General features: G+C 46.7%; 2 protein-coding genes across 2 annotated transcripts; both read right to left on the bottom strand.

The window, feature by feature from the left end:
• Positions 1 to 86: 86 nt before the first annotated feature.
• Positions 87 to 4689, bottom strand: bend3 (BEN domain containing 3). Its single transcript, XM_079751818.1, has 4 exons — positions 4549 to 4689; positions 3480 to 3534; positions 3074 to 3255; positions 87 to 2882 (listed from the first exon to the last, which is right to left on the bottom strand). The coding sequence occupies exons 2-4, from the start codon at positions 3529 to 3531 to the stop codon at positions 630 to 632; spliced, it is 2487 nt and encodes an 828-aa protein (XP_079607944.1). The 5' UTR covers positions 3532 to 3534; positions 4549 to 4689; the 3' UTR covers positions 87 to 629.
• Positions 4690 to 9523: 4834 nt separating this feature from the next.
• pdss2 (prenyl (decaprenyl) diphosphate synthase, subunit 2) lies at positions 9524 to 26288 on the bottom strand. Its single transcript, XM_079752739.1, is given in 11 exon segments — positions 9524 to 9817; positions 11196 to 11231; positions 11513 to 11644; positions 11916 to 12089; positions 13691 to 13765; positions 16646 to 16841; positions 21944 to 21957; positions 21959 to 21988; positions 21990 to 22028; positions 22030 to 22084; positions 25804 to 26288. Coding segments are annotated over 11 exon segments (1170 nt in total). The 5' UTR covers positions 26067 to 26288; the 3' UTR covers positions 9524 to 9661.
• Positions 26289 to 26913: the final 625 nt, after the last annotated feature.

Raw genomic sequence — 26913 nt, 5'->3', positions numbered from 1 at the left:
TTATTTGCTTGATGGAATATATTTGAAATGTAAATTTGGTTTTAATCAATTAGGAATTTCAATCAAATTGACTTAATTCTGGTCCTTGATGACTGATATCCATGATGGATGGATGTGACAAATACAAAGTTGAGTCGTTCATCCCTTAATTCTTTAACTAGATTTTATGAATGTGATTTCATTAGAAAAAAGGTTAACGTGACCCATTGTCATTGTTAATTGTTTTTATATATAAACTTCTATAAGAAGGTTTAACATAAGCAAATTCTTACTTAAACAGTGGTTCAATAGACTGAAATAGAAACAAATCACATGTGATTAATTTCTATTCATATATCAACTTAACTATTCTATTAGCTAACATTATTTTTAAGCTGCATCAGTTAATGTGTACATAAGCTATGGCAGTTTGGCTCATAAATATACATTTGTTATCACTCGGCATTCGAGTACTTGAACAATAATTTCTACTGTTATGGTCAAAAATAAAATGAGACCAATGTTAGTGCTGATTGAAAACCTACATAGGACTGCTGTAAAAGTTTGACAATGCAATTGATTGAGCTTATATTGTGTGCAATAATTTTCATGACAAAGACAGCTGTTGCCATACCAGCGAACTATTGTGGCTAAAACACAGTGCTCGATCTTTTGGCCTTCTTCAGAATGTCACACTTCTTCCGATTGGGGCGCCGGCATCGTTCATCGATGCTGGGCACGCATTCATAGTGCCACACCTCCTCCATCTTTTCCACAGGGTACACTGCCTCCACGTAGTGGCGGATCAGCCGGAGGCGCAAGGGGTCCAGCTGCTTCTTGTTGCACGCCCCCGAGTGGTTATACTGAAGCCGCAGGTTCTCCTGCGTGAAGAGTTCTGGGAAGAGACGCACTAAGAGGCGGGCGGCAAAGTTCCCCACGGAGAGACTCTGCTGCACGACTTCACGCACCTCGGTGTCCGAGAGCAGGTAGGCCGAAGGCACGGGGAAGTCGGGTACGGTTACCGAGAGTTCCTCCAGCGGTATCTTACAAAAGTCTTTGCTGCTCTTCTCGGGCGGCGCAGCGGGGGTCTGTGTGCAGTCTGTGTCCTCCCTCAGCGCCTCGCCGTTGAACTGGTTCAGCTGACAGCCGGCGTCGCTGGCCTCGGGCTCCCGCTCGTGAACGTAGACCTTCCGCTGTTGCTGGTAGGACCGTCGCTGCTCCGTGTCGCGTCTCCTGCACCGCTCGTCCAACTTGCCCACAAACTCAAACATCCACACCCGGTCGTTTCTGGCCTGAGGGTACAGCAGTTGGACGTAGTGCCGGATCAGGTTGACGCGAACGGGGTCCAGCTGCTTCTTGCCCAGGGAGCCACTGCAGTTGTAATGCTTCCGTGCATTCTCCTGGGTAAAGAGCTCGGGGAACATCAGCACCAGAATCCGAGACGCAAAGTTCCCGATGGACAGGCTACAGTCGTAATTGCTCTTAAGTTGTTCCTTGGAAAGGAGATATTCTTTGGGAACGCTGAAGTCTGGCAGAGGGATTTCCATGTCGTCAAAATCCACAGGGACAAGCAGAGACTTTTTGGACCTACGGTTCGGCCTTTCATGATCAAACATATTTGGGATCCTTATCAAGGAGACATCCTCCGGAATGCCGGCCAAGTCGTAGCTGTTATTACTGATGGTGTCGTGTTCCCCCTCGTTAATATTGCTGTGGACACTCTCTATTGCATCCTCCATATGCTGAACGCACACCTGGAGCCAGGTGTCCTCAGGCACGTCAGGGAAATTTGATTCCATGTACTTCCTTATAATTTCCAACCTGTCAGACTCCAGCAGAAGCTGTCCGACACCGTGAAAACCACTGGCGCCCTCTGGGAATTTACCTTCCTCGAAAATCTCAGGGAAAAGGCGATGAACGAGGAAGATAACAAAGTCTTCCGGGGAGGAGAACTCATCCAAGTCATCCGTGAGCTGAATGTCAGAGGCCAAGTCCGAGTTAGCCAGGTTATTATGATCCTCCATTGAGAGGTGCTCCTCCTCACCCACCTCATTAATAAAGTGGCAGGTCTCGGCATGCTCTGCCTTGATTCCCGAATCTATGATTGTCTGCTTTCTTTGCATGCGGGCACTCTCCATGTCCTTTTGTGCACAAAAATGATTAAACAAGTCATTGATCTGCATCAGGCATTCCTCCTGCCAAACGTTGTTGTTCTTGACTAACGGGAAGCACACCTCTACGTAATTGCGTATGAGCTGCAGATGCAGCGAGTCCAATGTTCTCTTGCTTGCGATGCAGCCGTTGGTGCACTCGCTGGCCTTGAAGAGCTCCGGGAACAGATGCACCAGCAGCCGACAGCCCAGCTCCCCGGCGCCCGAAGTCTGCTCCATCAGCTGATGAAGCTCCTCGCTGGTCAGCAGATATTGTGGGGGAGGCTGGAACTCGGTCACCATCTCGCCCGGCTTGATCTGCTTCTTAATTCGTATGACCTCCAGGGACAGCAGGTCCACCTTGCTGTGCAGCTGGGTCATGCTGGAATTCAGCGTGTTGAGGATGAAAAACATCTTCTCGATCAGCGGATAGAGGCCGGCGTCTGTCGGCGAGCCTTCGCCGGGCACCCTCGCGGCGCCGGGGAAGGCTTCGAACTTGCAGTTTCCCTCTGGACTGTGGAACTCCGCGGTGAAGGGGCTCCTGCAGTCGTGCTGCTGTCCTCCCCCCTGAGCGGCCGACGTCTCCGAGCTCGGCGCGATGCGCTTCTCGTTGATCCTGTGGGAGATACCGAACAGGGGCCTCCTGTACGAGGTTCTGCTTCTGGGGTTGTCCCGGCCACAGTCCATCTTGTCCCCAGAGGTCAGGCATGGGAGGGCCCGCTGGATGCTCTCCTCTGTCAACTGCTTCTTGATCTAGAATGAGACAACAATTAGATCCTGAAGGAATCTTTTGCCATGCAACCGTATGTTATTCTTTAACACCGTTAATTAGCCAAAACACAAATATCATTGACACCTTATCATTGACAAAACTTTCTTGCTCCTCGTGGAAGCTCTTTTTTAAAAAAAAAAATGAATTGCCATGTATCGAACAGAGCCCTTACCTCCTCAGAGACTCTGAATATCTTGCGGCTCGTGGACTTTTCGTTTACATCAGAGCCCATCTCCGCAAATGTCCGTTTCCCTGTCTCAGTGGCCCCAGGGAAAACCCCTCCAAGTCCTTCGACTGGCTCATAAATTGCAACGTCATCTGTCTCTTCCTTAAGGTCCTGGAGAAGCTGTTGTTCTGCAAAGAATAATCAGCATTGAGTTTACCTCTGCAATACCATAGTCTAGCAATCACATGAAACACATCAGGAGTACCACACAAAAAAACACTCCTGATCGAGAGTTGCAATGCATTTTATTTACTATCAAGAGCGTTATCGTCTAGGTAAAGAAATGAAAAAAAAGTCTGGTTAAAATCTCTGGCAGCCATCTCACAATAAATGCAGAGAATGTGGAACGTACCTTCCCCAAGCATACCTTCATTTGAAATGTCCCCATTCTTGGAGGAACTCATATCCTTAGGGTTAAAGAAAAAAAAAAAAAAGGGCTTTAGAGCAATGTGTAAGTCATGACATGCAACATGCCAAAATATCTTGTGCTTATTTTTCTAGAGGTTTCGGTTGTTAAACAAAACTTAAACAATATAGTATAGCTAAATGATATCTCTATACATTGCAGGGGGAGGGTCCAGAAGTAGAGCTGGCTTCTACTGGCTAAGGCTCACTTAACCACTGACTCCACCTGGCTAAGGGAGATTTAACCACTGACTCCCCAAAAAACGGTGTTGTCTTCTTGTAGAATGTACATCAGATGAGACATATCAGGCATTAATGGCTGTAGTGGTATAGTAAATGCCTTCAATTTACCATTATAGTTACTGGAGTAACTTGCTCAAGTAAATCATTGTTTTGTTAAAGGATTGGTGAGGTATGGTTGGTTAACAATAATCTTGTCTGATACGTTTCAATACTGTAACCCTCAGCTGTTGTCATGAGGGAGCTAGTGCCATTACCGCAAATTGAATGCAATTAGTCAAAGTAATTAACTGCATTCTTGACGTGCTTATGTTTCAGGGCTTAATGGTTCTGCTCTGTAATGTTCTTGGCACTTTGTGTCAAGCGTCAAACTGTGATCAGTGATCATTTTGCGTGGAAAGCGACGCTCCCCTTGTCCTACTCCTATCCCATGGTTGTACAACCCATGATGTGTGTACAAGTGGGCTGTCACGAGCAAGGTTAGACCACTACTTCCTCATTCTTCATTTAAAGCTGAACAAATCCAGTCCAGATCGCTGCACAACACAATGTTATGAGGATTATCCAGTAAAATATCCCAAACTTCTACAATCCAAAACAGTTGACCGCTGATGGCACGTACACGCAAACATGTTGACACAGAGCGCACACGCTAAGTGCGTGTTTTGAACTGTAATGACGCGGCAGTGTTTGCGTGGACGATTCTTCTCCCCTCTCCACAGAGTACTGACTCTTAGGAATGGGTCTTAATTCATACGCCGTGGGTTCATTCTCACCTTTTACGATTCCATGCAATCCTTTAGATGGGTCTTGCGATTGTTAGGTACATATACACAGGCTCATCCTATGTTTTTAGGCACATATAACAAATGTGGTTCGTGTGTTGTTGCTGTTTTCGCTTTGCTTGTCTCGCTGCCTTCTCGCGTGACGTGACGGTGCCGTGCGCGTGCTGTGTCACTTCCGTACAGCTGTGCGTGGATGGCGCCACGGCGTGGACCTCCATGCGTGGACAGAATCCGATTCCGAATGACTTTTATTACATCTTATTGCACACAGTACACAAGAGTGCAATTCGTAGGCTTGGTTCCTCAACCACCACATAGCAGCAACAATATACAATAACAATACAAGTTAAAGTAACTAAAGATAAGATAAAAAAAAAAAAGTACAAATAAGTAGCAGCATAGATCACAATAATAAATAATAATAATAATAATGATAAAAATAAAGTAAGTAATAATAAAGAAAACTAAGAGAGTGGTCATAAGTAATAATAAGTAATGAGGTGTAGCAAGGTGTAACGTGTAGTCTAAAGTGTAAGTGTAAAAGTGTTCAAGTGGTAGTGGTACTAGCCAAGGTTGAGGGACAATGGCGTGGGACTGTGGAGAAGGGGCGACACAGCCCACGTTAAACTATAATATATTAAAATGTTAAGCTCATCCACACGCGCGGGGGTCAAATAAACGCCGAAACGACAACTTGTATTTACAGTCAGAGACTTGAATGACAGCGTGGTATGAACAGAAGTTCATCATGTGACCCTGCATCGTGATACATTATCTTTGTGTGTGTGTGTGTGTGTGTGTGTGTGTGTGTGTGTGTGTGTGTGTGTGTGTGTGTGTGTGTGTTTTTTATCGGTTGATACATTAGGCTACATTTATAGTCGATATATATATATTCATTCATGTATTTAATATATAGAGAGATAGAGATAGATAGATAGATGATAGATAGATAGATAGATAGATAGATAGATAGATAGATAGATAGATAGATAGATAGATAGATAGATAGATAGATAGATAGTTATAGATATATGTATTGTTTGTGACAATATGAATCATTTTATTATAGGCTACGCCCCGCAGACTCATCTTACTAAAAAATGAGCAAAATGCAGGTATGCTTAAAGCAATATTACCCTCGCGCTTATTCAGCAAAAACAGTGTTCACTAATAGCCTCGATGTGTTCAATATAGAACTGTACAGAAGCATGCACCATGCGCACAGGATTCTTAGCCAAACACCATGCAACTGAAAAACACATTGACATATAGGCCTAGCGGCTGCATATGTACTGATATGGTTATCAATGACTGCAATTTTAGACAAGATGGAAAGTCATAGACTATTAAACAACAGAAGGTAGCAGTGCCCTCTTGTGGAGAATTGTCAGAACAACACGAATTGTTATTTGTACTTGAACTCAAATTGTAGGCCTACCTATCTGATGGGAAGAAAGAGACGTCTCTTACTTTAGACTGAGGATTTTGGATATCTTACAGCAACCTCTGATAGGAGGTTTATAAGGTGAACGTTCACTGGGAGGGGGTTATTTTAGGAGACATGGTAAATGTTTGCCCAATTGTGGACCTATTGATTAAATATCAGTGTATTGGGAATTGTAACTCGAGTCAAAAAATAGCCAATCGCATTTGGTGGATGTAGGAACAAGAATGTATTCCATGAACACGAGGTCGTTGAATACCTTGTGTGATGTGGGTTTGGCAACCCACCGGATATAATCATTAAGAATGTGTGAAATTATAACACACATTCTTGTGTGTTATAATTTCGTAAATTATCCACTTATTACATTGTCAAGCACACACCCGAAGATCCGTCACACTAACCGGGCACACACGTCGATAAGGACGATATAGGGCTCGGCGCGTGTCTCCTCATTTTTGAACTGATGAGCTGTTTAGAGGGCACTCTGACCTGTCACCCAATTTTAATGTTATTTATTTTATTTTTTTATTCAGGGGAGGCCATTGAGAGCCGGCTCTCTTTTTCAATGACGCCCTGATTACAACATAGGCCTACAAATAAAAACAGAAAAACAAATAGGCTACAATAGATATAACAGTTCAAACAACCAGAACAACATTTCAATAGTTATAAACAATACAATACAATGTGACAATTAAGAAAGCTATTTAAAACACGAGCAATCCCTATTTAATGTGACTTCAATCATCCCCTTGAACTTCTCAATCGAGACCAAACCCAATGAAGCGCGCGCGAGCCGCGCCACGAGGAGGGAGCGCATGCGGTGCCGGCGCCGTTCAAGCGAGGAGCTCGCGACCGAAGGGTCGGCGTTTTGGCACTTAGCACGTGGCGGCGGCGGAGCTCGTTAATGGGTCATATTTGGCCAATATGCTCGTCTGTGTCGGGATGTGAAATCAGCCATACTGTTCCCATCTTGGCGGAATGAGGGTCATTCATCACGGTGGGCCATATGATGATATTAGCAGGTGTTTACTGATGGGGCCCATTCATGAAATGAGTAATGGGGATACACCTAAAACGTTCAACAGTCTAGCTTCATTATCCCCCAGATGTTTCGCGATGATGAGGTTTTAAAAATAGGTTTTGACCAGTCATGATTGAAGTCAAGTTCTCACTACTTTGAAGGGTGTTTCGTTGAATCGTAGTTTTGTTCACCAAGAGCATTTAAATGGGTAATATATCTAAAGGATGTTGTTTATTTATTCTAGTTATACATTGCTATTATACGCCTGTCTTATCCATTTCCAAAGGGCCATCAATGTGATCATCCTTTTTTGGGTTTCTTTCCTTCCCAACTGGGTTTTTGGAAGTTTTTCTACCCCAATGACGGATATAATGCTACAGGGTTAGTTCAGGCCTAATATTTCCTACATACTATAGCCTCTATATTATAGTCTTGATTTTAAGCTTCCACCCAATGCTGATCCTTGGAACCTGAACAAGGAATCTGAATTCATGAATGTTGATTGTTTTGCGTTTGTGTGTTATTTCTCGGGGCTGTGTGTCAGCATGACTATGAAATGGGATATGCTAATGCAGTGTGCTGGGGGTGAACACCAGCCTTCTCCCAGCCTCCTATTCTGCAATTGAAGTGTATCCCTCCTCATGAACACACTCTCTAATAAACATCTGAGGGCCAGGATGTGCTACAGCGCTCTTTGAATCCCAACAGCTTCCTATTTAAAATGACTGACAGAAGGGGAATCTAAGCCTGAAACGTTTAGCCATGGACTGTTGCTATACCGATGTAGGCATTCTTATTCGGAATATTTTATAGAGGCAAATATACCCCACGATCATAGTTCAAAGTGATGATCTTGCTTTATTTACTGCAATGAATAGTGTTTAACAGGGCAAAACACCACAGGCAACGGCTAACCATGAGAGATGGAGTACGTGGGTTTCATCACTTGAGTAGAACTACTTCTGTAGAAGGTTGGATGGAGGACTATGTTTATATAGAATAATTGGTATGGCATTTGGGCTTCAAATCACCCAAAGGGGGAATTATGATTGCTACCACCAGAGATTCTTGGACTTGTGTTTAATCTCGTGTTGCCTGTCAATGATTTCTTGAGGTTAACTTGGAGTTCACTCTGCATAGCCCAAACATGCTTTTCTTTTTTTTTTATGCAAAAGTTTTTGTTCTTAACTTAATTTGTCATCTTGTCAGTTCCCCCAAGTTTGCTTCCTTCTTTGGTTCTTTTTCGACTTCCCCTGCAACTTTTCACGTGTCTCCTCACGGCGAGAATGCATATTTCATTAAAGGCCCCAGGCTTTTCCTGGCATATGCTGTATAGTTGGTGTGTATCCAGGCAGCATAACGCATTGGGAACCACAGTCACGCTGGAAATGGACTGAACAAACCTGGCAACAGCCAGTGCACCATTGCATTCATCGTCGCCATTACCAAATCCCTGCTAATCCCAAAACAATAACTTTTTCTTTGTACCCTTCTCCCCTCCACATCATCACCGAGCGTTCTTCCTTCTTTTCTCCACTCCTGTGTCCCGGTGTCATCCACTCCTGTCTTCCGACTGCAGGGTCCTGACCCAACACACAACCAGGCATTCACCAGTGAAAGGCACAGAGCGTTTCTGTATAATGATACATTGTATTTGTTTGGCTCCTTTCGGGACACTCGAGGTGGCCTTGCATTGCAGAGAAACAAACAGAAAAATGGAATGACTAGATAAGTTACCTACTGTGTTGTTTGCTACACAAACCCGAAAAAAAAACCACTCCGCTCATTCAGAAGCCAAGCCACAAATGTCGGTCTTTACAAGACAACGATGCCCTGAACACTGCACTGTGTATCGGGGGCCCTTCTCAACCGACTCTATGATTTGCCAAGGATTTGAACCAGCAACCCTTTCAGTTGGCAGATGACCTGCACTCTGCCACCGTGAGCCTCACTGATGCTCTACCGTGTCTCACACACACACACCCACAAACACCCCTCACACACACAAGCACCCCTGCAGACAGCAGCCTGGGAAACCGCAGGCCACTGGGCTGGCGCCGGAGCCTCACTACTTGGGGACGGGAGGCTGTGGGGGGGGGGACACACGCTCCTTCTCTGGGCCCAATCAATACCTCTGCATTTCCTGTCCATTTGCTCGGGTCTCTTTCATTAATAATTACTGTTGGCGGAGCTTCAATACGCACACTAGCTGGTGCTGCTCTGCGACCTTTCACCAACCCCTGGGCAGACCTGGGTCTGCAGCCCGGGAATGGGCACACACGCACGCACGCACGCACACAGGAAGCAAAAAAACAATAACACACGTACAGACAGTGTAAAAAGGGATGACAGATGGATGTTTTTTTTAATAATTTCTTCTAATAATTTATCATTCATCATCGGCAACAGACGTAGAGATATCATTGCATATTTATAGATTTATTTATATCTAAATGACCCCTCCCCACCCCACCCTTACCATCCTCCCATTGATCAGTTTGTGTCTGGTAGCTCTGTGGCTTTTCAGGCAGTGTCTCCCCAGTGAGGGAGAGACACCAGTGCTGTCCCCCCAGTGAGGGAGACACCAGCGCGTCTCTCCCCATTGAGGGAGAGACACCAGTGGCGTGTCCCGGTCAGAATTTGGTGACTGCGCCGGCGATGTTCTCCAAGGCGGAGCGCGCCTCGGAGGGAGGGAAAGCCTGGATGGCTTCCAGTGCCTTGTTCCCATGGTAACGGCACAAGTCCACCGCCGAGCTCACGCCTCTCTCCGACTTGATCGCCGCCCACAGCTGTTGAGAGATGAATTTTTTTTTTTTAAAAAGGACGATTATAATCCCACCATTCCACAGCCAACGACCCAGTCTTTCTGGACACAAAACATGAATTGGGTAACAATGCGCGCACACACACGCATACGCACACACACACACACACACACACACACACACACAGCAGAAGAGGATCTCAAAAGTCTAAATTCGGTCTCTCCTCCTGCACTCCTCCCATGAAGCAGGGACAGGCTTTCGCTGCCGGCACTTTATCTTGTGAATTCTGGAATCATGAAACCCCTTAGGCCATTCTCTTAAAAAATTAAAACAACTAGGTAGGAACACTGCAGAACCTTGTCTTTTCACTCAATTTGGAGAAGATGATGCCTCTCCCCTTTTTTAACTATTCAATGCACTTGGCTTGCCTATTCTTCAGTTTTCATTTCACTCGTCTCCCTACTTCCATTATGGATCACCTCAATTTTTTAACCTAAATTACGCTCAATCCCTGACCTTGTGTTGCCATATGTCATTGATTTGACTGGACTTTTATATTTTAAACATTCAATGTAAAATAGGTAAAAAATAAAAAAGATCAAGCTTATAAACTATAAGAAGAAGACAAATCCACATTAATGGCGTTAATCTAAATTCAGACAAACTTAGATTGCCTTTGTTGGTTAAACCTGAACTCCATGTTTATTGGAAGTTGCATGGTAAATTTACAGAAACACGATGCATGATCAAACTTTTCCTTTATTTTTGTTAATTTCAAGCTAGTGCCCCCCCCCCCCCCCCCCCCCACCCCCCCACCCCACCCCCTACGACTGGTGGCAAACTTTCCCTGGCTGTCCTGAAGGAGAGCATCTCTCTCACAATGCCACCGTCTCTGAGCCCCGGTGTCTCCTCCACAAATAGGCCCTGGTAACTAATCGCCCCCTGCTCTGGTTTCACTGGGACCAAACCCCTCCACCCATCCGCACGTCCTACCCCCCCTACCATCAGACCCCTCCCTCCCTGGCTGCCTGGACTCTCTTCTTCATGCACCCCAGGACTGTGTGTGTACACACACACACACACACACACACACACGCACACGCACTCGCACACACGCAGGCCGTGACTTTGTAGAGCTCCTCTCTCAACTGCCATATTTGTTACAGTACACTGACGCCCTCCTCCTTCTCTCATTGACATTTGCAGCGTTGAGAAGTGCAGATGATATGAGTCTCAGCGTTTGAGTGTTTTCTTACAGGTATCAGGTAGAGCATCCCCCACCACCCCCCAAAAAAAAATGTGTAGGGGGGCTAAAGCAAAACTCTGACATTGTCACTGTCAATGGTAGGTTTGACCTTGAACTTCCACGTTGGATGTTTTTTGATGTCACACTTTGACTCACCATTGAATAATCCAGTTGGTTCTTAAATGCCTTCGCCTGTTCAGAAGAAAAGAAAACATTAAGTCACAGAGTCAGTCATATAAACCTCCAAATACGAAGGAGCAGTGTCAAGACAATAATTGACATGCAACAGCAAAATAATAATATTTGATATTCGCATACAAATTGGATATCATTATACGACAGGTCATTTCATTTCCAGCTACTTCAGGATCACTCTGTGCTCGGACGGGGTTTCTGTGCTTCCACGGCGACGCAGGCGTGTCGACGGCGACTGAGTAAAACCTGTTACTTTCAGTGGAAGAAGACCGCATTACCTCCTCCAACTGCTGCTGCCACTTGTCGTGGCCCACGATCTGCCGGTGGAGGACCACGGGGCAGGAGTTCAGACTGAACACTGCCGGCCCCCCGACGCCACCCGCCACAAACGGCTGCAGGTCAGCGTGCAGCTGTGGAGCGGGGCGGGGACAGGCATATTCATCACGGCCTCGTCGCTTTAAGGGGTCTCGTTTCCCGGGGCAAAATGCAGGAGGTGCACTGCTCAATGTAACCCGTACAGGTGGCTGTTCGCACGGTAACAATCTTTTACGTTTTAATCTCAGGGGGCACACAGACAAGTCAAGTGGAATAACAAATTCACCATTTGAGGTGTGAAAAAGTGGATGAAATGTAGGTTGGTTTTTTTTAGACACTGAAATGCGTTCCACTGGTGGGACTTGCCTGGTGTCCCAGGGAGAGGTGCTTGCCGTAAGTGTAGGCCAGGCGCTGGGACTCGGGCTTGTGCTTGGCCAACTCCATCGCCGCCTGACAGCTCTTGGCGAGCAGTGCACCGTGGGACAGAAAGGTCTGCTCCTCCCACACATCCACGTCAATTATGTCTCCGGGATTACTGTCCTAAAAAGCAAATAATAAACCGGTCACCGGAGCCAACACTTATCTGAAAGGAATGACTAAAAGGCTCCAAAAAGCATCCAAACGTGTTGCTAAAAGGCCAACCCGTTCTGGATGAATTCAACTTGAATTCAGTCATGAGTGTACTTTCCCTTTCTTTAAAATAACAACCTTACATAATTGACTTGAGGCCAGCCAACAGAAAAACGTGTTCAATGTATCACGGGTACTTGTCTCGTCTATGTGGAAGTGTCACATTGGCCGATCTTTTCTGGGTAAGCTTGTTTGACATGCGGTGCTAAAAGGACAAACACAGAGAATGGATGATTGACACATCTAAGTATCAGATCTCAGTATTGGTAAAAGTCTGTAATTGTAGGTGAATGAATCACTTAAACAGGTGCCGATGTCTTGGGCTGTAGCAACTTTAATTCAACTGCAGGAATTTTTCAGACTGACTGAGGGTAAGGGTGAAAATTAAACTGTTTGAGGTGGAACATGACAGTCTCCTCCAAAATAAAAGCCCCCCGCCCACCGCACTGACAGGTTCACAGTGGTTAGATGTATATATAGACCTTTTTGCTCTCCTATTCATTATGTTGTGACGCGCCAGGTTCTGTTCATGTCTGTTTACCATTGTCAGACATTGTTTAAATCTGCTTTCTTCCGGCGTATGAAAGACAGGAGTCCCTTGTGCCTGCAGGATCTTAATGATAATACTTTTTCAGTTGTCATATTTGAGATGTTACGCATGTCAAAGGGAATATATATTATACACCTCTTCTTTTTTTGCATTTTTATGCTTTATTATAGAGTGAGATAGAGTGGAAAGAATGGGAGATAGAGGGGAGGACATGCAGCAAAGGACCACGGGCAGGGTTGGAACCTGGGTCGCTGGGTTCAGGACGGAGCCTATATGGTATGAGGTCTACCCGGGGAGCCAGCAGGGCGCCCCCCTTATACCCCTCTTCAATTCAAAAGGTCGACCTAAACACGTACATGTTCTTTTCTTTACTGTGTGTCCATCCAAATCACATCCCCTTAAAGACAGTACGAAATGTTTTTCTACTGTCAGATAAGTTTCTTAACTCAAGAGTGGACTGGCATAAAATATAAAGACCTGAATGATTAATACACAGCTCTCATCCTTACATTTTAGCCCGGCTAAAATTCTGTCTTAAAGGTGCCATGGAAGCAAGACACATGTTCCTAGTACGACTGACCAACCGGTGAATGTGGTCTTCAAGGTGATGGGATTTCAATGTCAATGTGAACACAACGACATCTTTTATTGAACCTGCCAGCAGGAGGGGTGCTTTTTTGTTGCCATAGCGATTCTTCAAATAACATGAACAGCATTAATATTTACATGGTTAGGACCTTTGCTACTCACGGGAAAAGCACTTCTAGTTTGATTCAAGGATTAATTTCCCATCTCTCATCTCGTGTTGCACGTGTCTTCAAAGAACGATCCCCTTTTATGAAAGGGCGTGACGGTGGTGATTTTATGAATGATTTTTTGTACATCCCTTGAGGTGCTCCCGCAGATACCAAACATTAACATTAACGTGAAGCTGTGTCCGACTGCAAGTGGGGGGCAGTACCTGGAGGTTAGGAGAATTCTCATAGTAAACACCTTGCACCAGATCACCGATGGCACTTGAGATCAGCTCCACAACCTGGAATGGGGAAGAGAACAGAACACACAGAAAGCTTGTGGTGGTTGTCAATCAACTCAAGACACTAAATTAACAATCAATGAGATGGATTTGCACAAAAACCCAAAGTTCTTGAATGCGGGTTGGTTGGAGTGCCCTAGGGACACTATTCTGGGACAGCTGATTGGGGAATTGACATCACTAGGCCCATCATTATCAGCTCGTGGGGGTACCTCCAGCATAGCTACAAAGCACACCTTGATTGGTTAACTACACCTCCATGCATAGGCCAACACAGACTCCGACGGTTGGTTGAAATTCACTAAAGCAGTCCAACCACTTACATGAAAAAATAGACAGACGACACAAACAAAGGAAAGGCCCTAACATGAAATACACCGTTTGAAAGGAGACAGGGTGTGTCTTCATCCCCTCCTAGGGAGCTGAGTGGCCGGGCACAGCGGACAACCAGGCTGCAGTTGCTTGTTGTCCCTCACAGGGGGCATGCATGACTTGCGTTCCTCACCACCGCGTCGGTTTCACAACGCCACCGGCTCGCATCCCAGCGCCGGGAGAGGGAGAGACGCAGGCTCTGCGGCTTTTAATGTGTCACCGACCACGGCTTAGGTAGACAGTGTCACGCAAGCCTGGGATCAGGGTAAATATTCCGGCGGGGGTCGTGCCATTCATAGAACACAAGCGGGCCCAGCGACGAGAGGGGGGGGGGGAATGTGTAAGAGTCCAGATGAATGAGGTTAAATTTAGAATTTGCCTCGTCCCAGACACCCAGAGCTCATCTGCAGAGTCTGCAGGGCCCCACTGCGCAGTCCTCGCCCGCCAGACTCTCCAGTGCCCTTAGGGTAACCCAATCCGCCAGGGGAAAAATATTGAGGCTACTCAAGCTCCTAGCCGCAGACCTGGAAGGACAATGTGCCTACAGTATTACCAGATGTGGTGTCTCTTCTAGCCCTGGAAAGTGTGTGTCTGTCTGTGTGTGTGTGTGTGTGTGTGTGTGTGTGTGTGTACAGAGGGGGGGGGCGGGGGACATGTGTGTGTGTGTGTGTTTGCAGAGGGGAGCGTTTGTGTGTGTGAAGACAAGAGGGGTGTGTCTTTGTGAGGTTTGTGCGCGTGTGTCTGTGTGTGTGTGTGTGTTTGTGCGGGTGTGTGTCTGTGTCTGTGTCTATGTCTATGTGTTTGTGTGTGTGTGTGTGAGAGCGGGGTCTTTTTTTGGAAGGTATCAGATAAGGCCGAGCTCCGCCTCCCCCCGACTCCGTTCCCAAGTCCAGCCGGATCATGTTTTGCCGACAGGTCTGCGAGGGGAGGGAGGTGGGGAAACCCGAGCCGCGTGCCGAGATTACTTTACCGTTTATACAAGCAGCGGCATAGGATTCCTCTCAAGGCCACGACACACAATCTCCATCACTCTCGCTGCGCGTTTATGAGAGAAAACGGTCAGGAGATAAAATAAATAAATAAATGAAACACTCCCAGCGCCCGTTAGTGTGTGAAATGAGTTGCGTGAATGATTTCATCTCTCGACGGCGGCGAACTCCGATAGGAGTGGAACGCAGATTGGCATTTGAAACTTTATCCGTGTGGATGGAAAAAAAGTCGGAACAGGGAAAAATGAACCATCACTTATTGGATGGTATGGAGAACAACGTTTGGACGGTTGTTCATTGGGACAACCAGAGTTAAATGTTCCTTAATGGACCACCTGTAACTCCTGAGAAAACACATTACATTTACTTTTAGGGCGTTTAGTAGACGCTCTTATCCAGGGCGCCTTACAATAAGTACATAATGAGAAGGAGAAACAACATATTGTTGTCGGTACAGTAAAGACAAAGTGCCAGCACTAACAATCGCTAGGATAACCCATTCCCGTATACAACAAACAAATATACATTCATAGGTTGTATTTGGGCTGTGTAAGGCGTGCTTGTGAGGGGTCTAATAATATGGCTGTATGGCCATTCCCTTGCTCGCTGAAGACGTGCAGAACGAGAGGAGACAGTGGGGCTTAGGAGGGAGGGTGGAAGGCGAGGCTGATAGAATTTGGTCCAGACTATGACATCATGAGAAGGGGAGGGGAGTGTGTGTGTGTGTGTGTGTGTGTGTGTGTGTGTGTGTGTGTGTGCGTGTGTGTGTGTGTGTGTGTGGGGGGGGGGGGGTGTAGACGGTTCCTTTCCTCTTCTTCACAAACCACATCCTGAGTGACGGTGACGGCATTGGCCATTGACAAATTTTGTCAGCAGCACTTTACTTATTTACGCACCCGACAGCGCTCATCGTGTTGTGTGCACACATCAAAGTGGCACGCGCACATGTACATCGCAGACACTTCCGAAAACAAGACATTCTCACGCTTCGCTGTGAACTAAAGACCAAAACTAAAACTGTTGAGCCTTAAGGGATGGCTCCCTCTCTCTCTCTCTCCCCCCCTCCCCAGGCCACAATGCCTTACACATTGACAGGGCTGAGGCAGAGAGAGTCAAACGGCTTCAGGTACCTTGGTGTGTTCCTTGGGTGGGACAATCGGACTGCACCCCGGTGCCCTGAGCAGACTTATGAAGTCAGGCATCTGGGCAGCGACCCACCTGACTCACCCATAGCAGACTCAGCCCTCAGGCCTTCAGGCTGTCCAACAGTCACAATACTTCTCTCACAAAACCTTTAACACTATTGCAGAATATATCTTGTAAATATCCTTGCCGGCAACATACCTTGGCCACATTCATGCACTGTGCTACTTTTCTTTTAGTTTAATTCATTATCTATAAAATGTGCACTTTCTTTTCACAGCACCTTGTCATGAGCAATTCATTGTGCAGCATGACAGTAAAATGACTGGACTTTGATGCCATAACTGTCTTTACTATACAAAGCAGGGGGCCTTACCTTGGTGTTATTTAACTGTGCGAGTCCTTTGCACGCGCTGGCCAGTAGGAAGTCTCCACTCAGGACGGCCATCTTGTTGCCAAACTGCATGTCCTCCAGTTGTCCGTCGTTGGACCACTCCTTCAGGTTGACCACCCCGCGATGCACCAGGAAGGCCGTGTGGATCAACTCCGCAATCTCAGCCAAGTTACGCTGGCTGTAGGACAAAAACAACAAGACAGATACCTTCAACAATAACGTGTAGATTGCACAGGTTGATTTCTGAATTAAAAATATATATATTTTTGGGGTTTGTTTATTCAGCTGGTGGTTTAACCAAAGTGTCTTACGGATGTACTCTGGTACAAGTGAATATAGAGCAGACACTGGGTTAGGTATTTTTCCTTAAAAATGTTCCTTGCCAGTACCTTTCTGTTGGAAGACCCCCTAAGCAGTGGGCCATCCAACCCCCTTTTTACTGAATGTACAGGGGGTAGAAAGTAGAACTCCTTTCACACCAGGGGTTCAACATATGTAAGCGGTTAAGGTTCAGCAGGAGCATGTGCGTGGACACTTGCTAAGCCACTCCCTTCTGACAGATGTCCTTATTGGAAGTGGCTTTGACTAAAAGCGTCTGCTAAATGCCCTGAACGTAAATGTGAACGTTAAGCTCGGAAATCCATCGGCAACCGCCTAATAAGCGCACAAAAAAACACAACAAACACACAACGCAAAATCGACGATGCAAGAAAAATCCCAACAGAAAGGCAAAACAGCGGACTTTCTTCCAGAAGCGCCGCATTCAGCGGCCACGCTCAGACGACGAGGAAGACGGAGACGAAACCAATGATTAAGACTAAGCTCATCATTAGAAAATAACAGCCATTGTTGCTTATGAGAGAAGAGAAGTGGAAGTGGCCGGTGAATGGAGCCTTTCAAGCGCAGCCGCGGGGAGGTGATAATCAAATGTTGATTCAGCCGTTGCGGCAGGATAATGAGGCCCCTCTCGGTATGGAGGGAGCTGGCTGGCTGCTGGGCGGGTGGTGTCGGGGGGTGGGGGGAGGGGGGGGGTCCTTCTAGACAGGGTCGGCTGCGCTGATGGCCACTTACAAGCCATCTTTCACCTGCTGTGTGAACCCTGATGAACACGCCGCGCACGCAAGTGCACACACGCACACGCGCGAGAGAGAACAGAAAACACAAGAACACACACTCAATAGTACACGCACAGTCACGCACACACACACACACACACACACACACACACACACACACACACACACACACACACACACACACACACACACACACACACACACACACACACACACACACTACTAATAGTAGACACGACGCGGATCTTGGCCAGGTAATTGCGTGTTCAAAGTCGCCCCGGAAAGATGTTATTAAAATTCAATAATGCCCTCCATTCTGCCTCTCAATCAGAACCATTGTCTCCAGCGCTCGGCTGCTAGCCGGGGGGGGGGGGGGGGGGGGGCGCAGTCAGGAGCCTGCTGGCGGTAATGTGTAAGTTTACCTGGTATTAATGGGCACACCAGACAGCCTTTTAAAACAAAAAGACGGCCGAGGGGTCGGGGCCACGTGGCCGCTGCGGTCTAACAGACGGGCGCCGCGCCGGGGAGCTCCACGCTCCGCAGCCAGAGGGACACGGCTAGGAGTTCAACAACATCGCTCTGTTTTCACCACACATCCGATTTACGCAACATTTCCCCGCGTTATCAAGTAATTGTATTCATTGCCACTTGAGCTCATCAATTAGGGGGGGGGGAATAAGTAAACATACGTAATCATCATTACAACTCAAGCTATATTGTCAATCTCAGACTGGGGATCAACAAAACATACTCTGCAATGACGAAGTACATAAGAAATAAAAGGAATTGCACCACACACACACACACACACACACACACACACACACACACACACACAAAAGAAACACAAGGATTTGCTGCAATCCTAATGAGCCAAAGGAATACTTAGATTTAAATTAACTCTGCCTTGTGGAGCTTATCGTCATGAACACATTGGAACGCGGGAAAACAGTACGAATAAGTATGCGAGAGACCCCACCCGGCAACCACACACCCCCACTGTGCTTTCAATCTTCAGGTCCTGATCAGAAGTGGAGGAGCCTGGGGAGGAGGAGGAGGAGGAAGAGGAGGTGGAGGAGGAGGAGTAGGAGGAAGAGGAGAAAGAAAAAAGAAAAAAAACGGGGACAAGTGGGCCGGTGTATAAATAGCTTTGGTGCCCAGTTGCATAGCAACCGATGCCATCTCGGCGATGCGTTCCGCCCCCTTTGCCACGCCCCCTGTCCTGAGTGTTCTGTTCTGTTCCTTCCTCCCGTCTCCTCCCCCTCTGCACACTGTCTGGCTATAGTTGCCCCCTCTGATGAAGCAGCGCTGGGGGTGGGGGGAAGCGGGAGTGGTCCCTCCGGCGCTCCGTGGACAGGGAGCCGTCATGAAGACCATTCCCTCGTCCGCTGTCATCTGTCAGTCGGTCTTTAGAGTTGGCTGCATAACATTTATCTCCCCCCCCCACGTGTGTGTGAGAGAGAGAGAGAGAGGGAAAGAGAAAGTCTCTATTATATGTAGTCTCTCTCTCTCTCTCTCTCTCTCTCTCTCTCTCTCTCTCTCTCTCTCTCTCTCTCTCTCTCTCTCTCTCTCTCTCTCTCTCTCTCTCTCTCTCTCTCTCTCTCTCTCTCTCTCTGCAGAGTAGAAGATGTTTTACAAATGCTACTTGTCAAGAGGGAGGAGATCACCCCCCTGCTGGTATCAATCACCCCTGCGCGCACACACAAACACACACACACACAGACACAAAGACACACAGAGGGACACAAACATACACACACACACACACACACACACACACACACACACACACACACTCCTCTCCTCATAGCCTTTACCCTGCATCAGCCCCCCCACTCCAAAAAACCCACCCACCCATGTCCAACGACATCGTCCCACCCGTCGTCTCACCCATCCGCACAGGTGCTAATGAGTGCATGATGGTAGATGGAGGGCGGGGGGGGGGGGGACACACACGGACACACACACACACACACACACACACACAGATAAAGTGCAAATGAGGTGATCAAGTGAGGGTGTGAGAATGCGTGGCGCGCAATCGGCACATCCATCAAACACGACAACAGTGAAAGATGCGCATGCACACGGCAGGGCCGACATGCCTCCACCTCACTGAGGGGTGGGGGTGACAAGTGTGTGGTAATGTGTCCGTTATGGCGTTTTGTTTGCCAAACATCAGCTGTCAACGTACAGTGGTCGCTGTAGCGCTGGCGGCGTTGCGTTAAAGGAAGCGGGGGGGGGGGTTCAGACGTCTTCCATTTCACGGGGCCCGCGGTCGCACTGCAGACACCCACGGTGTAGGTTGGAGAGGGGTGGGATGGTGGTTGTGTGTTGGGGGGGGGGGGGGGTTGGGCCGTGCGCAGACAGACACACCCCCTGATAAACACGCGTGCCTTGTGTCGTGCGTCTGGCAGATAGAAAGGAGCCATTCAGGAGACGGCCGCTCGGCCACGCCAAACACAGCACTCACTTACTGGTAACCACTTGGCACTGGCCGGAATGTGACACGGGCACGACGCAAGCAAACACACACACACACACACACACACACACACACACACACAAACAACCGCAGGTATACTAACCAGCTCTAGCGGAGTCCGATATGTTGATGGTGCAGTGCCCTTCTTCCTATTTCGTTGAGACGCATGCATGTACTCAAACACACATGCATGCACAAATGCACACACTATCATAGCCCTGCTCCTGCCCCAATCATAGCCCATACACACACACACACACACACACACACACACACACACACACACACACACACACACACACACACACACACACACACACACACACACACACACACACACACCTAAACCAAAACACTAAGCAGCCACCACTTATTTGACTGGCCCATGGCATCACCATGTGTACAAATACTTACTTTCGGTGGAGGGAATCTTTCAAAAATGTCTGTGCCATTTAGACATTGAAATTCTACCCATCAGCAGCTACGCGATTCTGCCAACCAAGGTAGTTTCTAGGTGCTTTATTAGTGCAGTAAACTGGTCACTACTGCACCGGTTTTCAAGTGAGCTTGTAAATACACACAAAGATGTTTGCGCCAAATGAACATACCAAATTCTACAAGGTTGTGAGGGTCAAGAATGAACAACTGCAACCAGCCAGCAGGCTGCAACCAGGCTGATAGATTTGAACATTTGGCAGGCAACACCATTTTGGGTTTTATTTTAAAACAAGGGCAGGTAGATTTTCCCACTCAGAAAACAATCTAAAAGTGAATTTTGGTCCTTGATGCCCTCACCTCAAAAACAAATATTAATTATATCTGCACACACAGTGACGTACAATTCACTTAAAACTATTTTGAATTTGTTTGTTTAGACATAGTGGACGTGTTGTATGCAGGAAGCTGCGGTAACATGCATGTAAACGTTTTAAATTAAAAGATAAAACAGCCTCCAAACCAGCAGCCTGACAACAACAAGTCTTTGAACACCCACAGTACCTTACCTCATATAATGCAGTCCTAATAGCCCAGACAACTCATTTTAATTGTACTTATTAATAAAGTGAGTATAATGCATAAGGGAAGGAATGTTAGCAGAGGGAGCAAACTGCACTCTATTAAAGATAATTGAAGATAAAAAAAAGGTTGCATTTTCTCTTTCATGCAATTGCGACGAACACAGCCAATTTATGTTCTGTTTGAACAATCATCTGTAAAACTCTCAAAGGGAAAAATAAATAAAATAACAAGTAAGGATGAACTCCCGTATGACCACAATAACCACAATGAAGTCTCTTATAAATAAATTGAAAAAACGAACTAGTTATAACTAGGACATTTAGATCTCCTAGGAGGATACTGAAACAGAAAGAGATCATAAAAAAAAACTAAATTATGGACAAGCAATATCAAATGAAACCTTTTCCAAAAAAAGGTTTTCAAGTTGGGGAGGCGGCAAGCAAAATAACACCCAATTACATCCTCCCAAGGTAATGATGGACTTTCAACTAAAAGTCCCCAAAACATGATATCAATAAAAATGATAGAACCATTCAAACGGTTACGAACACGAACACTTTGGAGATGAATACGGTTCCAGTCATGCTCTGTCCCGCACAAAAACTCAGTTTTGTGCGTTTGTATGACAGCAAGATGTCCACTGATGCTCGGAGCTGAACCGGACTCCCTTGGTGACTGAGGGGTGGTGGGGGTAGTTACCTGGGGTAGATCCCCGCTCACCATATCCTGAGTCTGGAGACCGGGGGGCTGACTGGCTGCTGGGCCCCGCCGCCTTTGACAGGAGGCAGGACCACCAGGCCCCTCATCTGGAGGTTGTTCCTGCTGTCGTAGACGAAGCCCCTGGGGGAGGAAGCGGCAAGGACAAAGGTGTTGGTGGAAGTGTTCGCCAGGGGCGTCATCCACCAGGTCCTTGTTGACAGACATTAGAGGAGCCGTCAATCGGTTTCCATCGGCATGGAGATTATAATAAAGCTTTGGAATAATGGATGTTTTTATACAGGGTTTTTTCTCAGTACTGCTCAATAATGATATCCGAGTAGAAGTGATAATTCAAAGTTTTATTTTACTTTGACCAGCGTGTTATTTTTTGGGGTAATATATGGTAGGAATGGAAAGACAATGTGGACGCTGTTCACTTAAGTGATCATAAATTATAACAACATATCAAGCATTCTTTAAAAATAACTCTGGAATCATGAAAGCATTTGGTAAGTGTAGCTCCTCTTTGGAGAATGTGCACAATTTGATTGGAAATTAATGCATTTTGAGATGCACAGACGTCTATGTTTGTAACATAGAAGAACCCATTATTTTAAGTATCCGCCCACTTTACCAGTAATATTCTGACACATTAAAAGGAAAGGGGTGTTCACCACACACACACACACACACACACACACACACACACTCTGGTGTGCAGATTAAATATCTTTTTCTCTCTCCCTGGGGAGTGGTTAGACAGAGCACCTCTAATCCCCTCTTTAGGGAGCGAGACCCCCTCACACACACACGCACACGCACACACACAATGAATCATACCCTCGTTAGCAGCTCGGAGGCAGGCAGGCACGCACACACGCAGACGCACAAACACACAAACACACGCCCACCATGCACCGAGTGCCCAGACCCAGGCCTCTTCCCCCCCCCCCCCCCCGACCCTCTCTCGTGGTCCCACCTCTTCTGCACCACCGAGGGGGAGGAGGGCTTGGAGGGGGGGAGGTGATGGAGGATTGCTGGGAGGAGGGGGGGGGAGGTGATGGAGTAGGGGGGGACAGCGCGATGGGGGCGGTTATGTGGGGGAACATGGCAGGGAGCGATAGAAAAGAAAAGCCTGGCAGGAAAGTGCGAAGAAAAGACTAATAATGATTTGAAAAAGAAATTGACATATATATTTTTAATAATACAAAGACACCCAAACACTATGGGGCTGCGCGTGTCTGTGCAGCCAGATAGTGGGGGGGGGGGGGGGGGGGGGGGGGGGGGGGGGGGGGGGGGGGGCTGCCTCGCACCATCTTACCCTCCGCGGCCCCGAACACCGCCAAACGATTTACCCAAACACAGACCCCACACTGCTGGCACCGTGGTGGCACGGCGACAGGCGGGCCGGGGACTGCAGAGAGCCAGTAGACTGAGTCGCGGCTCGGGGAGACGGATGATGGAGCTGGTGTAACTGCTCGCAGGGAGTCTAGGTGAGCCTGTGGCCTGAGGGCGGTGGGGCATGATTAATATTTATGTCTGCTTCCACACCGGCACACATCAATCAATCACTGGCTGCCCTCCTGCAAAGGGGCCGGCCGGGCATGATGCATACAGCCATGGAGAGAGAGACACTGGGGGAGGGGGGGAGTGAGAGAGAGGGAGGGAGGGAAGGAGAGGGAGGAAGAGAGAGAGAGAGAGGGAGAGATAGAGGGAGAGAGGGAGAGAGAGGGAGATAGAGGGAGAGGGAGAGAGGGAGAGAGAGTGAAAAAGAGTGAGAGAGAGCGAGAGAGAGAGAGCAAAATAGAGAGGTAGAGAGGTGGGGAGGAGGAAGGGAGGGAAAGAGAGCAGGATAGAGGGACAGAAGTGGGAGGGAGAGAAGGAGCCGAAGTGACGAGTGAGAAATGGAGTGCTGTCAGTTCTATAGGGTTGTGTGCAGGTCACCACGCCCTCTGCCAGCAGTCGTGAGCGGGGACTCGGGAACCGTCCCTGGCTATTTTACACAGCCGGCACGTAGAACTTTGCATGGATACTAGTATTGATCCTCTGCTATCCTATATGACTTATACACGCGTTGAATAGCCTCTGAGCCCAATAAGACTGCTTGAGGAATATTTCCCTTGCATTGTTAATCCATGGGAATGTGCTAGAAATTAACCTTATTTAAGTTCAAGAATGTATTGATATTTACCAAGAAGCAAATATTTATCCTAACGGGGATGCTTTGGTACTCTCACAATTCTACTTTGAATATGCTAATAGGGTCAGGGTTGGTGTAAAAAAATGAAACAAAGACAAAAAACAGTGATTCCTTCTGCGCTGTATGCAAATCTGTGAATGCTACTTTGGAGGCCAACTTAGCTGAGCATCAGTATTTGGAGAACGCAACAGAGAAAGGCCAAACCGACACTTGACTCCACGAGGGTCTGCCTGTCTGCTATTGTGGATATTTATAAACACACACACACACACACACACACACACACACACACACACACACACACACACACACACACACACACACACACACACACACACACACAGGAAATATGAGCCAGGCCCAACACAAGCTGACAGTCAGACTGTCAGAGGTCTCCCCCCACCCTCTCCCTGCTACAACACCCAAATGGATTGTCATATCAGATTTAAGGTGTATAGGTTATTACACCCTTGGGCTAGTGTTTCCATTGCACCCGTCTGTGTGGCGGGACTGAGTTTGAGGACTCTTTCTCCCTTCTGCCACTCACTCACACCCAATTATCTCACCATCTCTCTCTTCCTCCCTCACTCTCTCTCTCTCTCGATCACTAATTTGCACCCACAGTTAGAGCTTCTTTTTTGCTTTGAGGTGGTGGAGAATCTCTGGATACTCCTCATTTCAAAACCGATTAGCTAACATTTTTTCCAACTGGGTGACGATGTGTTTCAGATGCATTCGGATCGATAGAGCGTTAACCACTTTAGCAGAGCCTTCTGAGGAGTAAACCGAGGGGGACAAGTCTATGGAGAATAATCAATGACCAGTTTCCCTTAACACTTCTGAGTACACCTGATGTTGATTGAATCAGTGACAACCTCGGCTTGACACCTAATTATTAAAGAATATGCCATGTTCAATAGACTGTATTAGACTACAGTCCAAATTCCTGTCTTGAAACAGGACCTATTTACCTGTGCAAGTTCAGTTAAAGACTGTTAACTTAAAGACTATGTCATTTCAGGTTTTATACACTTTTTAATGGTGCCATGCGTGTTGCCATTTGATCAAGCCATGGTTTCTAACTCAACTGTTAAATAAAATAAATTATTAATTAATGTAAACACAAAACAGTTCATATTTTAATATCACCACAAGCACATTTTAAAATAGATCGTTCTAGGTACAACATTGTTAAGGTAGTCCCATACATCATGTAGGAACACATCTATAAAATAGATTACCAGGTCCTTCTCAAGTTATTTTCTCAAAGCACTGGCAAGGATCATTAGCGGGAATCACCAGATCATAATGGGCGCATTTTCAATCACAACATTACCATCAGCTCCAAAAGACATCCTATATACATATAGGATGTCTTTTGGAGCTGGTTGAAAAATGATAAAAGGGTAAAAGGGAAAGTGTTTTCTCAAACACAGACCATGGACATTGATTGATGCGGACAATACAATATGTATTGATTTGAAACATTTCGTTGTTTGCCAACATGTCTATCGGTGACTTTGTCAACTGATACTATGAAACGTCTCGTGTGTGTGTGTGTGTGTGTGTGTGTGTGTGTGTGTGTGTGTGTGTGTGTGTGTGCTCGAGGGAGAGTATGTGGAAGTATCCATTACCGGTACGTTTGTGACAACTATCCTACCTGGCAGTGTTGAGCAGTGGGTGTTTTGTCCCGACCAGCTTCCTGACATGCATCGCAACATTACTGAGTTCATCGCTCAGCAAGCATCGCAGGCTCATGAATGAGGTAGGATAACCCACGATCTTCTCCGCCTCGGACACCACTTTACTCCAGTTTGAAGGGGCTGTGTTTGAGAACAAGCTTAAGTTCATCTGTCCTCGGTGGGTCACACCGAAACAGGAGAGTCGCGAACAGGTCGCACGGAGGGCTGACATTGGAAGCATGATATTCAGGAGGTTGAATCGGCTGTCAAAGGGTAACGTGAGTTCAATGTGGAGTAGGGCTACGAGGTTTCCATCCTCTCGTTCGAGTTCAAGAATATCGTGTGTAAATCGTTATGAATTGGTTTGTTTACGCGTAGACGTACAGGCGTAGAGACTAAGTAGCTCCCTGAGTCGGCTGACTTTCATTATTGTATATGTAATAACTGTATCTGTTCCATAACACACGACCTGACACAGCGCGCCGCCATCTTTACGCCGGAAACGTCATGACGCAAACTGTCCGGTATCCGGACGAGCGAATGTGGAATACCGAATACTCAAAGAAATATTAACAATTCAAAATTCCCCATGCTTTTATGAATTATTTCTTACAATTAATTGATGAAGATAAATTATCTAAGTTCATGTTAAGCGACACGCAATCGTGGAATCGAGTCTATTTGTCTTTAGGCGTTGGGGCAACAATATATGAATATTCATCAGTTACGAGTTCTGAAAGTGTTCTGATTGGCTACCTGTTGTGTGTGCCTATTGATAACGCATGTCTGCATGTAAATGCACCGTCTACACCCCGCCATTACCCTCATACGCCATAAATATAATACAGATAAATGGTCCGTGAAAATACACTCAAAAGTGCACTTTGATGCAAATATGTATATTTGCATGCACTGTCAATAACTAAAGCTTATTATGCAAGGTTAGCAGGCATTTCTGTAATTTAAGCACAAATCTTCTTTGTTGAAAACGTGATATCATGCACACACCCGCTCGCATTGGCTAGAGTTGATTGGCCCTCAACTTTTGACAGCAACCACAGAGTCTCTTGACTGAACAACCAGTTGAT

Source organism: Pollachius pollachius (genome assembly GCF_949987615.1).
Source record: "Pollachius pollachius genome assembly, chromosome: 15".
NCBI lineage: Eukaryota > Metazoa > Chordata > Actinopteri > Gadiformes > Gadidae > Pollachius > Pollachius pollachius.
This window is presented reverse-complemented; position numbering and strand designations above follow the sequence as displayed.

Coding starts and splice junctions, on each gene's coding strand:
- bend3 (XM_079751818.1), bottom strand. CDS start 3,531: ATGAGTTCCTCCAAGAATGGGGACATTTCAAATGAAGGTATGCTTGGG. Junction 3,256..3,479: donor TGAAGGTATGCTTGGGGAAG/GTACGTTCCACA, acceptor TATTCTTTGCAG/AACAACAGCTTCTCCAGGAC. Junction 2,883..3,073: donor TATTCAGAGTCTCTGAGGAG/GTAAGGGCTCTG, acceptor GTCTCATTCTAG/ATCAAGAAGCAGTTGACAGA.